This window comes from Poecile atricapillus, chromosome 5 (genome assembly GCF_030490865.1).
Source record: "Poecile atricapillus isolate bPoeAtr1 chromosome 5, bPoeAtr1.hap1, whole genome shotgun sequence".
In the NCBI taxonomy this organism is placed as follows: Eukaryota; Metazoa; Chordata; class Aves; order Passeriformes; family Paridae; genus Poecile; species Poecile atricapillus.
The window spans coordinates 16,075,130-16,090,977 of record NC_081253.1 but is presented as its reverse complement, the minus strand read 5'-3'; the positions used below and the strand labels follow the sequence as shown (position 1 = coordinate 16,090,977).

Genomic DNA, 15,848 nt, shown 5'->3' with positions numbered 1-15,848 from the left:
ATTTGCTCCAATCCCTGCAGCTTCTGATTCTCCTATGCACCCTGGGACTACTCCTTCTCACCGTGTCCCTGGAAAACCAGGGCCAGAGTACATTCTACCCAGCAAAACAGCACAGCAAGCTCTTCTCACAGCAATGACAACTTGCTACACAGTGCTCTTCAACAACAGCCCTACAAAGCATCCACAGGTGTCTAGTCTTAGCCAGAAAACAGCTGGAAGACAGATAAAAAGCAAGGAGCCACGTTTCCTGACAGCACCTCCAGTGACTCCCATATTCACTGAGAGACAGGAATCGGAGAGGGTCAGAGAGCATTGGTGAAGGCACATCTCCAGAGCCCTACCTACAGCAGACCAAGGAGAAATCTACTTTGCTGCTCTTCCTTAGCCCTGTTTGTGGCTATCAAGATGCCAGCTGGGGGATACAACTCATAGGAACAGTGTGGGCACCTGATCTTAATTTAGGAGAACCACTAGCGTTGGGAGTCCCATGCAGAACCCAGCTGAAGTGCTTCAGGCTGCTCTACAGAGACCCTTTCTGTATCCTGTCAGATTGGTGTTCTCCCCAGTGAAAGTCAAGCTCAAGAGAGCACCTAAATCTGAGGTCCTTATTCAGGACAGATATTAGACTGAGACCAAAGGGTGATATATGCTCAGGGCACAGGTCTGTCCTTCTTTCTTGAAGCCAGACACTCCAGGGAGTACTGCTCTTGCTCTACCAAGAATGTACCAAGAATGCCTTTGCTAGCAGGCAATTGCCTTCAATTTACACCAATTTACACCATAGCTCCTGCTCCCCTCCTTTCATTTCCCTCAATCCACAAGAAGGGAAGACCAGAAAGAGGCATCAGAGTACTTATATCAGTACTAGGGAGCTACCTGCTATTCTGGTATCACAGGGATAATGCCTGCTGCCCATATACCCCAATGGTTAAGTTATAGCAAGAAAAAAGAGATTTAAAACTCAGACTCCTGAAATACTGAGACTTTAAAAAGAGACTTAAAACTCAGGTTCTTGAAATATTTAAAACTAGACTAAATGAAATGTTAATCAACATACTGTAAGACACAGCCCTATGCTGGCTTCTGGAAAAAGCTACTACCCTGTCCTGCACAGAGCCCAAGTCTCTCCCGGCTGATGCTGAGTTTAATGTGATAGGGATAGTTCATCCCTGCTGCCAACTATGTGTCCAGGTCCAGTACTCCCCATACTCCAAACACTTAAAAGAATGCAAGGAGACCAAGGACTCCATTCTGTTCAAAAACAATTGATTCCTCCTGGATCTGAGTTGGTCCTGGAAGAAGCATTGCCATGGAGTGAATAGCTGGGCAAGTGACACTGGCTGAAAGTGAACTGGCTCTGCACAAAACAGACTCTGGTGTCTCAGCCATGTCTGACTCTGCCATAGCTCTCTGCAGGATTAATCCACAATGTGGATTCATTATACAGAAATAGGAGTTGTCTGTACAGTGCACCTGCTGTATTAGTTGTAGCAATCAATGAATGTGTTAACTACTAGAAAGCCCAATTTCCCCAATTGTAAGTGATGCATTATCACACCTTGCAGAGTGATCTGCCCTTTCTACCTTCCCAAGAAAAGCCATGTTTTCCAAGGTGAACCTGGAACAATTTCTTCACGCTTTTAATTTACAGTTTATTCAGCCTGCAACAGCTGATGGGACCAATTTGCTCCAGGTTTCTATTTTGAACTTTGCTACTACTATATGCCCTATCAATTTACAGTTACAAGTAGCAGAGTTGTTACTGTAACAGCCAGAAGCTAATCCCCACTTGCTGGTCCCTGCAGAAGCACAGAGGCAGACATTTTTTCCCTGAAGGCTTGTAAAGATGGAACAGATGACAAAGAGAACATGATGCTGGGATTCGGAGGCAGGGCAAATTAAATCTTTTGCCCAAGATCAAACAGTCTGTGACAGAAGCAGAAGCTGAACCAAGACATCCTGAGCTCCTGTTACAATCACTCTGCTTTCCCATTCTTCTGTGTAAAGCTGTTTAGTGGGACTGGGAGGGTGGGACATCACCCTCCCATGTGCACTCCTAAAATCCCTTGAAAAATTAACACATGATCCAGATGAGGACATTTGGACACCCACCCATGAGCCATGGCTATGAACAGTATCACTCCCACAGTGGGCCACCTTTTAGCTTCATGCACCAAGGAAAGACCCCTGTGAGAGATAGGAGTGAGGCTCTGGTTTCTGCATGGTCTCTGAGACGGCTCAGAGATCACTCTGCAAGGGATGTGAAGGTATAGAAACAGATGCAGAGAACAGTAAGACATTCTTGACTCTCAGGATTTCTATTCTCTCCTTCCCTGCTTTTTGCACTCTTGCTTCCTTCCTTCCTCTTTTCCCCCTTCCAGGCACTCCAGCCAGCCTGCCATCAGCTAGTTTCCCAGCCATGCTCAAGCATGCAGATACAAAGACTAGGTTATTTTTTTTTCCTCTGGGCAATTAGGCTATGGTGCAGAGCTGAGAACCTGATACCCACCTCTGCTGTCAAACCCACACCTCCACTCAAATTCCAGCAAACAGAACAGCAGCACACTGTCACCTTGTGCTACAAATGGAAGGGGAAATCTCTTTGTCCTTATACACCCCTCAGAGCAGCTGCTTTTTTCTCTGCCCATGGCATGGGCCACATCCTGATAAGCACAAACAGCAAGATGCTGCTTCTGGAGCTGCTCGAGCGAGAAACACACAGGAAAGCACCTCAGCACTACAACACAGATGGGTACTAAGAACTCACACAGACACACAGGCATCAGGCAGCTCCTCCGGTGTCCCCAGACACACAGTGGGGCAGACTGTACTTCCTCTAAACTAGAAGACCAACCTAACACGGAGAGGGTACAGACAACAAACACAGGAGCGGGTTATGCACTGTAGCTGGGGGCTCTGATCTACAGCTGCAGCCATGGGGTCACTGCTCCGGTACTTACAGGTGGGCTCCCCGCCTGGGTAGCCCAGATGGTTTCTGATGGCCTCCCATAAATCATAGTCTTCAAAATTGAAGGCAAATTCATCAAAGTCCTCATAGCCGAGTGAGTTGCGAATACAGGTGCTTATCACTACCTCCGGGCTGCTGCCCCCTTCTGATTCCTTTGCTGGCTCCTCTCTCTCTTGAAGGGTTGTCATTTTGTCCTTGTGAAGGTCAGGGGTCAGGTGTCATGAGCAACACGCCTTCAGATGAGGAGCCAGGATAGCCAGGCTGATGTGTGGAAAGCAAGCTGCACCCCTGGGGGGGCTTCACCACAGCCCTGGGGCCAGCCCCGGTGCCTCGCTCCCCTGCTCACAGGGCATGAAGGTGCCGGCTGCAGCAGCCCCGAGGACCGATGAGGTTCCAGGAAGACTGGCTCCACCCAGAGATGCTTCCGTGGGGGACTGCCCCACCAGCTCTTCCAGAGCAGGGTCCTCGCTTTTCCGTGGGGTCTTGTGCCGGATGCCCAGGGACGCGACACCCGTGGCCCAGGGCCAGCCAGGCTGCGTGTGCAGCACCGCTTCTCTCCCTCACTCCCCTCTAGTGTCTCCCTCCCTCTCCAGCCTGCAGAGCAACCTATTGAATTCTCCATGTCCTCGGGCCCGGAGCGTGCATTTCCATGACGTCTCTTCTCTCTGTCCTCGTGCCACGCACAGGGGCAGTCCCCCTCTGAGGCACTCCAGAGGGGGCAGCTGCCTCTGCCACGAGAGCAGAGGAGAAGGGAGGCTCCTCACCTCAGGTTTTCTGCAATACCAGAGCTGGCGGCGTGTCACACAGAGGGCTGATCGCTGGGAAAGTGTGTCAGGAGAGGAGAGAGCTGGGTCTCAGAGCTAGGAACTCTGAACTGGAGAGGACAGGGGGGTGGGTGGAGGAGCAGGCACCCTCAGGTATAGGTGGGAATAGAGGTGCTGAAAACATGAGGATCAGCACTGTGGACAACATAAAGCTGACAGAGATGAGACAATGCTGGAAAAGAAGGATCTGGGGAACAGGAAGGTGAGGACCAGGTCCTATGGCAGGCTAAAAACCATGCCTGAGGCTGCTAGGGGAGAGCAAGAGAAGCACGGGACAAAGGGACACACGCACTGGTAACGCAGGTAGTGTTGTAAAGCCTCACTTTTCATGCCGTCCAAGTCAGCGGATGCCAGCATCTGGGCCTCGGCCTCGTCTGTGGGGACGCGCTGGTACGCTGCACTTTCCAGAGTGGTCATGCTGCCGATGCACATCCTCTCCTTCAAGTCATAGGTAGCCCTTTGTCCGCTTGCCACCTGGCCCCAGGCCTTGCGCTTCTCCCATCCGCGTGACAGACGCTCTCGAGGCCCGGGGGGGCTGCAGGAAGCAAAGAGACTGACAGTAGAAAGCAGGGTAAACAAGAATGGGCAGTGGCCCTCAGGGGTTGGGGTCCCCTGGCCCAGCCCTGACCAGCAAGTCCCTGAGAAGGAGCGGGGCCAGCAGTCATCTCCTGCAAAATCTGAAGGCTGCTACTTGTTCTCCTCCTCTTCCCTACCACAGAGTGGGATCAGCTTGTGCCCAGTGTTGGGGACCTACCCCTGAATTGATCATGATCACCTCCTGGGGCTTCCCAGCCTGCAGCTCAGCACAACAGCACAAGTTAGCTGAGAAGAAGGGTATTCCAGGCATGCCTCTAACCCTGCACTGTGAGGATCCAATGGATCCAGGGAGGTAGCAGGAGTCCCATGGAATCATTGTCCCACCAGAGAGCAGCCCTCTTGCTCCCAGATGCTCTCCCTCTGGGGCCCACGTCCCTTCTGACCCAGCAGGCAAGTTCAGGCTAAGAACAGCCACTGTCCTTGGGGACAGACTCTGTGCAGTGACCTTGAGCCAGGGAGAGCAGTGGGCAGCTTGGCACTACTCACGTACCTGTGGAGAGAGGCAGGGCCCTTGTCCTGCAGCAGGTCAGCAAAGCGAGGCATGGGGGACAGGATGCCACACTCCTCCTCCACATGGAACTGCGCGGGAGCCAGAGTGCTGCTGGACTCCTCCTCATCGCTGCCAACAGTGAACTGCAGAGACAACAGTCTTGACAGCAAGAGCTGGGCAGACAGCCTTCAACCCACTCCTGGGCACACAGATCCTCCTCAGAATGGGCCACAACGACTTTCCCCACATGCCCCATACGCTGGGACTGGTCATATTGAGCCCTCCACTATACTATAAACCTTAAGAGCAGATACATTGATCTTCCCCTATGGGTCTTACAGCCCCAAAATCCTCATGCACACCCACCCCTCCATCCACAGCAAGCAATGACTTACCTGTCACTGTTCTTTGGTGGCCATCTCTGCTAGGCAAGGACAAAAACACTCTTCCCACAACACTGCACAGCTACAACTTCTTATTCCTGAGCAGCACATTTGCTGGCACCCTCCTACCACCTCCCCCCAGACTCTAAACCCCATCCAGATAGGCATGTCCTGGCCTTGCCTTTGGTTTGCTTGGGGACTCCAGCTTAGGGGATGTGTCCTTCCCACGAGCTTTGGCCTCAGACTCTGCAGAGATTTCTTTCTCCTGGACCTCCTCTGTCTCAGATTCTCCTTCCTCCTCTTCTTCTTCTTCCTCTTCTTCGTCCTCTTCTCCTCCCTCCTCGTCCTCTTCTTGGATGGTGGGGGTGACCTCTGAGGGAGGTATTGAGGTTTTCTTCTTTTTCCTCCTCCTTTTTTTCCTCCTGCTGGCACGGGGTGGCCTCTTTTGGAACTTGAGGGCAGAAGGGAGGTGAGTGGAAAGGGGATGATGGATGTGGTGCGAGGTTTGGCGGTGGACTGAGAGAGAAAAAGAGAGTCAGGGGCAGGAAAAGGCTGGGAGGAACCTGCCAGGCGCCCCTCCAGGAAACAGCATGGTCTGAAGATCAAGGGCCAGGAAGGGCAAGGAGAGCCACCAGCCCGCAGGGACATAGCAAAGCTCTTTCAGTGATGCAGCAGGCTGTGTCCAGCCTGGGGTAGGTTGGGACACAGCCCCTGTGCAGTGCCAAACCACCTCAACACAGCTCCACTGCCCTGGGGAAGGCGGCACTCCTCTCCCTGTGTTGCCAAAAACCATTTGCATGGCTGTGCGGAGCTGCAGTGACCTGCCACACGCAACATCCCCTTCCTAAATACAGGGAAATGTTTCTTGCATCCTCAAACAAACATGATTTGGGCCTTTTACAAACTTTCTAGGGACATTACTTAGTGGTTAGGCCATGGCTTAGTGGTAGATTTGGTGTAGGTTTACATTTGGACTTGATAATCTTAGAGGTCTTTTCCATCCTAAATGATAGTTATTTCTTTTCTGCATAATGTTCCTTTGAGTTGAATAGATGTAGCTTATTTATCTCCCAGGCTTTGACAGTAAGTTCCTCCTACACAGCCACAGGAACAAAATTGCAAATGCAACCTAAGTCCACATCCCAGGTACTTTGAGGGCACGTGTCTACCAGCCTCTGAAATTCAGGTTCAGTTAGAAGGCTGTCTTTTAAAAACCAGGGTAAAGAAACAGGGCAGAAGGACTTTTTCTTTATACTAATCTACAAAGAGAAATTCATAGAGGCCTGACCTGGGAGTCATGGGAATTACAGAATGAGAAGAAATTAAGGGCATTTCTGAGTCTGCACTCCAAAACAAAGGCAACACACCAGGCAGGGAACAAGGATAAGCTCAGCATCCCACTGTGATAGAAAGAGAAGTTGCTGCTGCCAGGGCTAGCTGCAGGCACAAAGCCTCCCACGGACAGTCTGCAGGATGCACAGGTCCTAGGGCTGCACTCAGAGCGGCTGAAATCAGGGGGCACTAGCCACTTGGCAAGGGGGTGTTGGTCAGCAGCTCTTCCTGAGGAATTGTTTCCAGCCTGTTTTGATTTGGTTCCTTCCCAGCTTTCCTGTGACATGGCATCAAAATCTGTTTATAGTGAAAACTACCTTCAAAGGACATTTTCAATGTAGGCTGTAACCTTCTCCCTGGGAGAGCCAGGCAGGTTCATTGTTCTGCTGTCATGTTTCCTTTCCTTTGGTTTCTCAAGTCTTTTCTCCCTTGTTTCCCCCCTTGGGAACAGCAGGGATATTTCACACATCCCCCTGGTTCAGAAGCAGCAGCTTGTGGCAAGATTAGAGGAGATTTAGAATGGTCAGACGTCTGCAAATTGGAAGTTTAGGCTCTTTATAAACACGCTTTTCTCAAAGGTGTTTCTTTCTTTGGTGTACCCTATTTCACTCACAAGATGTGGCAAAAAGACCCTCCTGTCCTGCTGCTGTACTTCTATAGCATGCCACAGATAGGTCAGGCACAAATTTCTAATGTAAGAAGCAAGGAAGACCCCAACTATACACATGTTGCTCCTTCAACAGCACAAAGCTGCTGGTGAGGACACAGCCCATCTTTCCCTTCTGGCTTGTTCACTTCAGCCCAAGCCAGAAACATACATGTTTTGGATCAGAAGGAAACTGAAGCCTTGGGCTGCAGGGAAGGGCAGTGATGGTGTGTGATCTGGCACAGAAGAGGGGAGTACTGCTCCTCTCTTTACCCCTGCACTCAGCCCTCCTTGTGTTAACTGATCACATCTGCACAGAGGTGGTCTAGAGGTGGGAAAAACACACCTCTCCCAAACACAGAAGGATTCATACCTCCCTCTTCTTCCTCCTTGTCTTCCTGTGCATCCAGTCTCTGCCTTCCCTCCCTGCTCCCTTCCTTGCACTGCCTGCCTGTATGGAAAGTTACTGCCAAACTAGTGTCCCAGATGTTTGATTACATTTCTTGGTGAACTTGATACAAGAGACATGAAAAAGTAATTTGGATAGGGAGCCCAGAAGGAAGAGCCTACATATTAGGAATTCCTGTATTTGACTAGAGCAGGAAACATTTCTAAGCCCAGAGAGCATTCATTTCTGTGTTATCTTTAAAAGTCTAATGACCTAACCAGATCTTCCAGCTTTATGAATACGAACTGTATAAAACTTTTGATAAACAGGGTTGATGTAGTCCTAGACAACAGAAATACATCAGGAGTTCAGAGAAAAAAAAGCTTGATTCTGGCAAAAGAAAAATGATTCTCCTATTAGTAAGGAAAAAAACCCCAACCCCAAACAGTACAAATCTCTAGTCAAACTTTCAGAAAGCTTCTGCCATGCATGCTCAAGCAGATCATCCATGTCCTCCAAGCCAACCCGCACACCTGTGCACACAGGCAGAGCTTCTGAGCAGGTGGGTCCTACGGGCACAGGACAGGAAATCAACCCACAGCAAAGCTACCAACACCTTGCAGCCATGTGCATGAGTGAGTGTGAGCCCAGATGGGAAGTGTTATTTGAATGGAGCCTCTGTAGAGAAATGATACAGGCAAAAATCCAGCAGCTGAGGTGCACTACAGTAATAGACTTTTACCAGCAAGCTTTTGTAACAGCCATTGGAAATGAGTGGCCAAGCAGAAAACAGCCTGGTGATGTACTTGGGACATAATGTTCCCAAGGTTGTATCCCATCAAAGCCAAACTGGAAAAGAAGCACTATGTGACTGTGGAGAGCCACAGACTGGGAAAATCTCCCAACCATTGCTAAGTGTCTACCACACAAACAGGCTGCTGGATGGGGGCCTCTTCCTGCCCGTCACTGCTGTTTCTACAAAGTAACAAAACCCACCTACACCAGGCAATAGCTTACAGTCACTCTTGTCAGTATATTCTCACTTAACATTTTGGTGACTTTGGGCACACCAGTTGCCTTCATTACCAAAGGGCAGTTAAAGGAATAGATAGGCTGCTCAGATGAATTCAGGTGAGATAATTACAGCACTTTAAATTCACACTCCATTTTTATTTTGCAGTTCCTTTCTTTGATCAGATAAGCCCAATGGATTCTTGAGTGCTATTTAGAAATACACAGGCATGTCTGACTGGAGCCATCTGCTTTCAGACTGGGGGGAACAGCCTGGTTTCTGGTCATATTTGGATGTTTCTCTGCAGCCACATGGAAGAAAAATTGTTTTAAACTGGAAATTTCAACTTGGGGAAGTAGCTGCAGAGGTCTCAGAGACTGGTCTAGGAGGTGAGCAAACATCCCGGGCTGAGCTATGCTGCTGGGTAGGCTGTGCAGTAGCTATGCCTATGGAAACAGAGAAAACAGGAACAGACTGGAAACAGGCCGTGGGCACTGGTGCTAAACTGTGTGTACATAGCACCTTGGGAACGCTCTGGAGGAAGGAAGTGAATAGCAGGCTAATACAATCTGCAGTCCTGGCACAAGGCTGCAGAGCACGTGGGACTGACTGAGCGAGGGCTGGTGGTGAGGGTGGAAGGGGGTACAACGTTTCAAAACCTACATACATTCAAAATCTCTCTCACTGTAGCTGCGACTTTGCTTCTCCAGATTGCTTGATGCTGACTTGCTTATCAGGTCCCCAAATCTCTCGATTGACAAAGTCTTATCCAAGTCCTCATCGTCCTCGGCACCAGGAGAGGCTTTCTCTGCGTCATCTCTGCCCTGCACAGAAACCGCCAGGTAAGAATCAAACATGGCAGACCCCTAAAGCCCTCTGGATCCTCCTGCCCTTCCAACAGTGCCAGCTTGCTAAGGAGCAGCAGGCTCCACACAACAGGCCTGGGGCATAATTCCTCACATAGAGGCACAGCTCTGCTCAAAACCAAGTGCCAGAACAGACCAGCAAGCTCCCAATGGACACTCTGAAGGGACACCTTAGCGGTCCTCCACACCTCTCTTGAGTGGCAGGTATCAAGGGAATATGCTGGTGCCTGTTTTTCCCATAGGAGGAAATGCATAGCTTTTGTTTGACTGGAATTTCTCTCTTCACATTTAACTGCTGCCCTCTGGTCTTCCCTTTTCCCAGTCTGCCATCTCTCTCATTCTTAGACCTCCTTTGTATTTCCCCTTGGGAAACAGCATCCCTGCTCTGGTGAGCTGCCCTTGGGTCAGTGACCACCCTGTGCTTTCCCACCTCCCCTCCACACACCTAGGGACTCCCCGTTCCTTTTGGACGCCTTCTTCAGGCTTTTCTGCCTACTTTCCTCCTCTTTCACGCAATGGGAACTTCTCTGCCTTTTGCTGGTGGAAGTGCCCTGAGATGAGCATCACCAGGTGTTCCCTGGCCTTTCTTTCTTTTTCTTTCTTTCTTTCTCTCTTTCTCCTGAGCAGCTGCAGCTGGTAAAATTTTCCATCAATATAGCCGAAATGCCAGCGTGGAGCTGTTGTGGACTCCCGTGTTTCCATGGAAACAGGAGGAGGCCCAACTGTGACAAATCTGCTAGGTAGAAAGAGGGAGCAAGGCAGCTTTAGCCGAGAGATCCCTCTCTTCACATCCCTGTTCTGCGGCCTAGGAGCAGTTTTGTATCTGTGGGTGAGACTGCTTCTCCTCTCACCTTAGCACAGGTGTCCCAAGCCCAGCCTAAATGGTGATAGTCTATTTTCAAGTTACTCAGCTCCTCCTGTCACTTGCGTACCCTACTCCACGGCATGTGAAGGCACAGGGACCTCGCAGAGCAACCTCTGGCCTTTTCTGGGCCACAGTTTGCGGTCTGTGTGGAGAGGATGCGGGCTCATGGGCAGCCTCGGGGCACGCTTCATGCAGACCTGTCCCGGTGCTGCAGCAGGCCGCCAGGACACCAGTGCCGCTCTCAGCCGGCAGGAGCTTGGTCCCTGGGGAAGAGACGGCCCCACTGCTCCTGGATTCCCACCTCACCTGCTGCAAGTCGATGAAGACATCTCCTACGGGAGGGGACTCTCCAGCTGCCATTTTGGTTCAGGACCTAAGGGCCTGGGCAAAATATCAACCCTTCTCTTTCACCGGCAGGCACCCAGCAAACCTGGAGAGTGGCATAACCTGTGGAGAGAGGGCAGGACAAGGGAATGTCGTGGGAGACTGCTGGCCACTGCCCTCAAGCCCCTGGCTCCTGATCCAGGGGTCACCTCATCAGACCTTGGAGAACCTCCCTGGCATCACTAGGACAGGCCTGTCCCCAGCAGTGTGCAGGGGCAAGTGGCCCAGCCCACGTTGCTTTGGTCACCAGCTCCAGCTGATCAGGGATAGATGGGATCCTGTCCTTCCCTGAAAGGTCAGAAGGGTCAATGGAGACAGCAGCTATATATAGCTCCTGCATGGGCTGGGTGAGAGAAAGAAAATCTTCCTGCTCAGCCACCTCTACAGCAGCACACTGTGCAAAGTGGGGGTGTGACTGACCACCAGGGAAAGAAAAAGTCAGAGAGATCGGGTGCTGGGAGTACATGCCAGGAGCAGGCAGCAGAGTGGTTCTGTGGCACCTAGCTTTAACTGGACAGATCCCAAAAAAGGCCAGAAGGAAACACAGAGAGAGCTGTGCAGACCACAGAGATAGCACAAGGACAAACAGTTCATCATTCAAACGCCACACACAAAACAACATGTTACAGGCAGAGACCAACCTTCAGGCTGCAGATCTGTGCCCTGTCAGCACTGGCTGGGATAAAGGACACACAAGTCCCTGAGGACAGCACAAAGGAACAATCTGCTCAATATCCAACTATAGGTGATCCAGGCAAAGAGGTGCTATGCTTGACAATGACTGGGATACAGACTAACATAGAAACACCTCTGGTCAAACCATCTACAGCAGCAGCACAGCCTAAGCTGCACCCCAGGAAGAACTGGAAATGGTACAGAGACTGGCAGTGGGAAGACACTGATCCCCAAAAACTCATCTGAAACAGAAAATATGTAAGCATATAAACAGTGATTTGGGCACATGGAGAAGCAAAGTATCCTCAGCTCACAGCACAAGAAAAGAGACATTCGTTAAAATTACAAGGGTAGAATACAAATGAATTCAAAATTGGCAAAACATTTTTTTTTAGTGATGTCATCAAGGAGCAAAAAACTGCGAAGTCAGAGGATAGCTCGGCCATCTCTCTGGTAACGAGTTATATTTATGATAAAGAAAATGAAGAGAAGTTAAAACCATCTTTCAGAACAAGCTATTCTCCAGCTATGAAAGCTTTGGAGTAAGTATTATAGTCTGTGTCCTAGCTATCTGCTGAGGGATTTCTTACTATCTAATCTGAAATACCTAGCATGGGACACAGTTCAAGACAGGTGACTAAAATGCTAAAGATTGTCTAAGGATGAAACCAGTAAGGCCACTTCATTATCCCTTCTATCTTTGAAGATGTCCGGGAGATCTATAGCCTGCTTACTCTGCCTACATGAAGACCTTATTCAAACCAAAAATCCCAGGGCCATCTGTAAGGCAAGTTTTTGAGGAGCTAATCTGACCACTGATGAAGGATGCTCTTTCGCTCCACCCTCCTAATTAGCAGGAACAAGGCAAAACATAATGTAAGAAACACCTGAAACACACCTTATTGGACTCATCACTAATTTTATCCTCAGTAAGACCTCAACAGCTCAGGAGAAATAGGCTGCCAAGACAGACATCTAAACAGCAAATGCAGCATCCAGGCCATCCTCTTAGTAGGAGACATGATAGAGAAAAGGTTAATACATGGCTATTTTTTTTCCTTTTTTTTTTTTTGCATTTAATTCGAGAAGAGGGTATAATTCCATGAAAACAAACTGCAGTACATTTGAAACTGAAGGCAGGGAACATTTTATTCCAGTGAGAAGAGCTGGCAGGGCAACCTCACTTTGCAGGGCCACAGCATCACCACCGTTAAAGAAAGGATTGGATATTTTTAAGGAATAGAATATTCACAACTACAGAGTGACTGCAAAAACGTGTTGCAAGAACTGTAACTTAAGGAGTAAAAAGATAATGGGCCTTTGGACAGCAGCTCCTGTAGAGGCAGAATCCCTAAGACCTAGCAAAATGGTAAAGGTAATTTAACGGAAGAAATGCAAATGCTCAGCTTCACCTCTGTGCCTTGTGGGGCCTTTGAAGTAAACAAAAGACTATCAGCAGGGCTGTGAAGCAATGTGCTTTGTTTCAGGTCAACCTCAGGTAAGTCTGAAGCAAGGCAGAAGCTCCAGGGGCGTTTTGTGCTCCCAGAGGGAGGAAACCCACATCCTGGAGAACTGCTAGGTGCAATATATTCTGCTGATACCAGCTTTGTAAGATGTTACACTGAGTTTAAAACTACAGCCCAACTGCCTAAAGGAAGTTAAAAGGGAGGGAAAATCCAGCACTTAGTCTTTCTTTACATCACAGCAGTGCATTCAGAATTATGCTGAAGACATCACTCTAATGAGGCTGAACAGCTAAAAGCCAGACAGTTGCAGTAGCAGTAAGAGAGCCCTGGGGACTTGCTTTGAAATTTCAGAGGGACTGGGAAATGCCCATGGGGTTTCCATCAATGCTCCACTCACCACCCTATGAAAGCAGGATGCGATGTGTGCGCACCCCAAGCCAGCAGGACTCGGGGCCCAGCTGCTGGAAGGCTCTGATGCTTTGGGGACGAGAGAGAGGTGAGGACAAAGAAGTGCGTTCTCCGATTCCAACCCTACCAGCTCTCCTCTTTCTAAAGAATGGAGAGCCCACAGCCTGAAAGCACTGGTGCTCCTCTTCGGCTGGCCACGGCCACTAGAGGCCACCTGCCCCTTACTCTGTGCCACCTCTGGAGGAAGGTGGGATGGACACCTGCTGGGATCCTGCCAGGCATTTCTATCACCCTCAACAGATGGAGTTCAGAGAAGAGCAAAATTTTGCCAGTGGGCCAGAGGGATTGATTTATAAGGAAAGGTTAGGAGCTAATTTTGTCTAGCACAATATGGGATGACTAAGATGGGGAGGGGACAAACCAGCAGTCTGGAAAGATCTCAAGGGTGTAAAACACGACTAAAGATTATTTTGTTTTTCAGACAGCCCTTCATAAAGAGACTTAAGAATGGGTTAAAATTTAAAATAGAAACTTAAAAGGAGTATCAGGGAGAATTCTAGAATTCTGCTAATAAGCACCATGCTGAAGTGCCCAGCCTGCTGGCATCACTGCCTGGGTTGCTGTAAGAAGAGCACAAGACAAAATGGGAAACTAAAAAAACAAACACCACTAAAGAAAAGCAAATGACTGATACCTTGATCCTACTGTATCTCCTGGTTATGGGGAGTACGTGATTCAGCATTCCCACTAGAAGTAATTTTCAGTAATAGAAACGTCATGCCAGCAGGCCAGATTCGAAGGGAGGCCAGAAAAATCCACAGCCTGCCAACCTGTGTGCACTCCCACATCCTCGCTCTCTCCACAAGCACATCAGTAAACAGAATCAGCTCACATAAATCACCACACCTTGTACTGACCATCTAGGCTTAACAGATTCTGAAGGAAAGTGAGCAGGCATGTCCCTGCAATGCTGGCAGCTACAGCATCTCGCACATGTTGCTCACAGGGACTCCAGCGGGGCTCACCCTCATCCCCAAAGGCTGCTTCACAGTGCCAGTGCTTCCCTGTTTTGCTGAGAAAAATGCAATCTGGCACATCTTTGAGGGCTGAGACGAGCAGTTCACACTGTCCCTTTGCAATAGAGATGAGCCGGTAACGCTACAGGCAGGCTGCCCCTGCTCCGTGGGCAAGGGGCTGCATGGAGACAGCCACCAGGTCCCACATCCATCCCCACAGCTCTTCCTTAATCCCTTGGCCATCGGCTGAGAATAATTTAGCTGTGGAGTGTCTAGACTAGGAGTGGATGTTAAGATAGGGATAAAGCCACAGAGGCAAAGCTGGTTTGAGGATAGGGGAGGGGAAGGGACTCTGGCTGATAAGACACAGATGGGAAGAACTCACAAAGGAGAAGAATTAGCGCCCTTGGAAGATTTTCCCGGGAAGAAATACTGATGTGCATGTCCATGGAGGAAAGGAGCAGGAGGGGTGCTGCTGCATACATCAAAGCATTTGGATGCTACTGTGACACTCGCAGCCTCAAAACCAAACAAAACAGGAGTGGGCTGAGCAGCCCCTACGGCTCCTCTGTCATGGCCGAGGAACAGACACACATACCAGAATGAAAAGGCAACACATAAGACAGCAAACACACAAAGTTTTCCAGCATGAAGGTTCTAACCTGTGGATCTCTCTGCCACATGGCTGTGTTGAAATTTCTACTATTACACAAGCACTTTAGAAGGCTTAAATATTTCAATGAATCCTGTATTCCACTGAACTACCCTGGATGAACCATCACAGCCATTCACTCCTGAAGCAGCGTCTGTTCTGTGACTGTCCCTCACAACAGGCCCTTCATAGGGTACCAGACGGGACGGAGCCTGTACGGTCCACAGACACATAAACGAACACGGAACAAAATTCACTCCAGAACGAAGTGCCAACACTAGACAGTAACAATAAGCCACCCTTCCACTGGACATACGGACGGCTCTGACAGACACACGTACAGTCGGGGAGGGAAAAGGACACAGAAAGGCGCCGGGGTCACTGCACCACGTCCGTGCCTGCCTTGCAAGCCCGTACGGTTCGGAGCGCGGGAGTGCTCCACGCCGCGCCGCATCCAGCCCCGAGCACCGCGCAGCGTGCCATGCAGCGTGCCCCGTGCCGTGCACCGCCCCGCACCGTGCCGTGCCATGCACCATGCCCCGCACCGGCAGCCACCCGCACCGCGCCACGCACCGTGCAGCACCGGAGCGCCCCGCAGACGGGCCGGGGCAGGGCAGCCAGGCGGAGCTGCTGCAGCCGAGGCAGCGCAGGGACAACCTACCCCCCTCCTCCTCCGGCCCGTACCTCGCACCGCCGGAGCAGGAGAGCCGCCCGCCGCCGCCGCCGCGCCGCGCCCCGGCCCCGCCGCCGCGCTCCGCCCGGCACGTGCCGCGCCGCGCTGGCGGCGGGCGGCGCTGCTCCCCGGCCTCCCGCCGGCCCGGCCCGCTCCGCTCCGCGCCGCCCGCCGCCGCTGCCGGGCCGCCGCCGCTTACCGGG

At 50.5% G+C, this 15,848-nt stretch overlaps 1 protein-coding gene across 2 annotated transcripts in view; it reads right to left on the bottom strand.

Annotated features, from left to right (window-relative positions):
- SLC4A3 (solute carrier family 4 member 3) overlaps nucleotides 1-15,755 on the bottom strand; it is a 33,490-nt gene extending 17,735 nt beyond the window's left edge. For both annotated transcript variants that reach the window (XM_058840095.1, XM_058840096.1), the window contains exons 1-6: nucleotides 15,657-15,755; nucleotides 10,678-10,818; nucleotides 9,308-9,464; nucleotides 5,444-5,778; nucleotides 4,880-5,022; nucleotides 4,116-4,327 (exon numbers count right to left, since the gene is read on the bottom strand). In XM_058840095.1, the coding sequence (XP_058696078.1) occupies nucleotides 4,116-4,327; nucleotides 4,880-5,022; nucleotides 5,444-5,778; nucleotides 9,308-9,464; nucleotides 10,678-10,731 (901 nt within the window). In that variant the 5' untranslated portion in view covers nucleotides 10,732-10,818; nucleotides 15,657-15,755. The remainder of the gene's footprint in view (nucleotides 1-4,115; nucleotides 4,328-4,879; nucleotides 5,023-5,443; nucleotides 5,779-9,307; nucleotides 9,465-10,677; nucleotides 10,819-15,656) is intronic.
- Nucleotides 15,756-15,848: the final 93 nt, after the last annotated feature.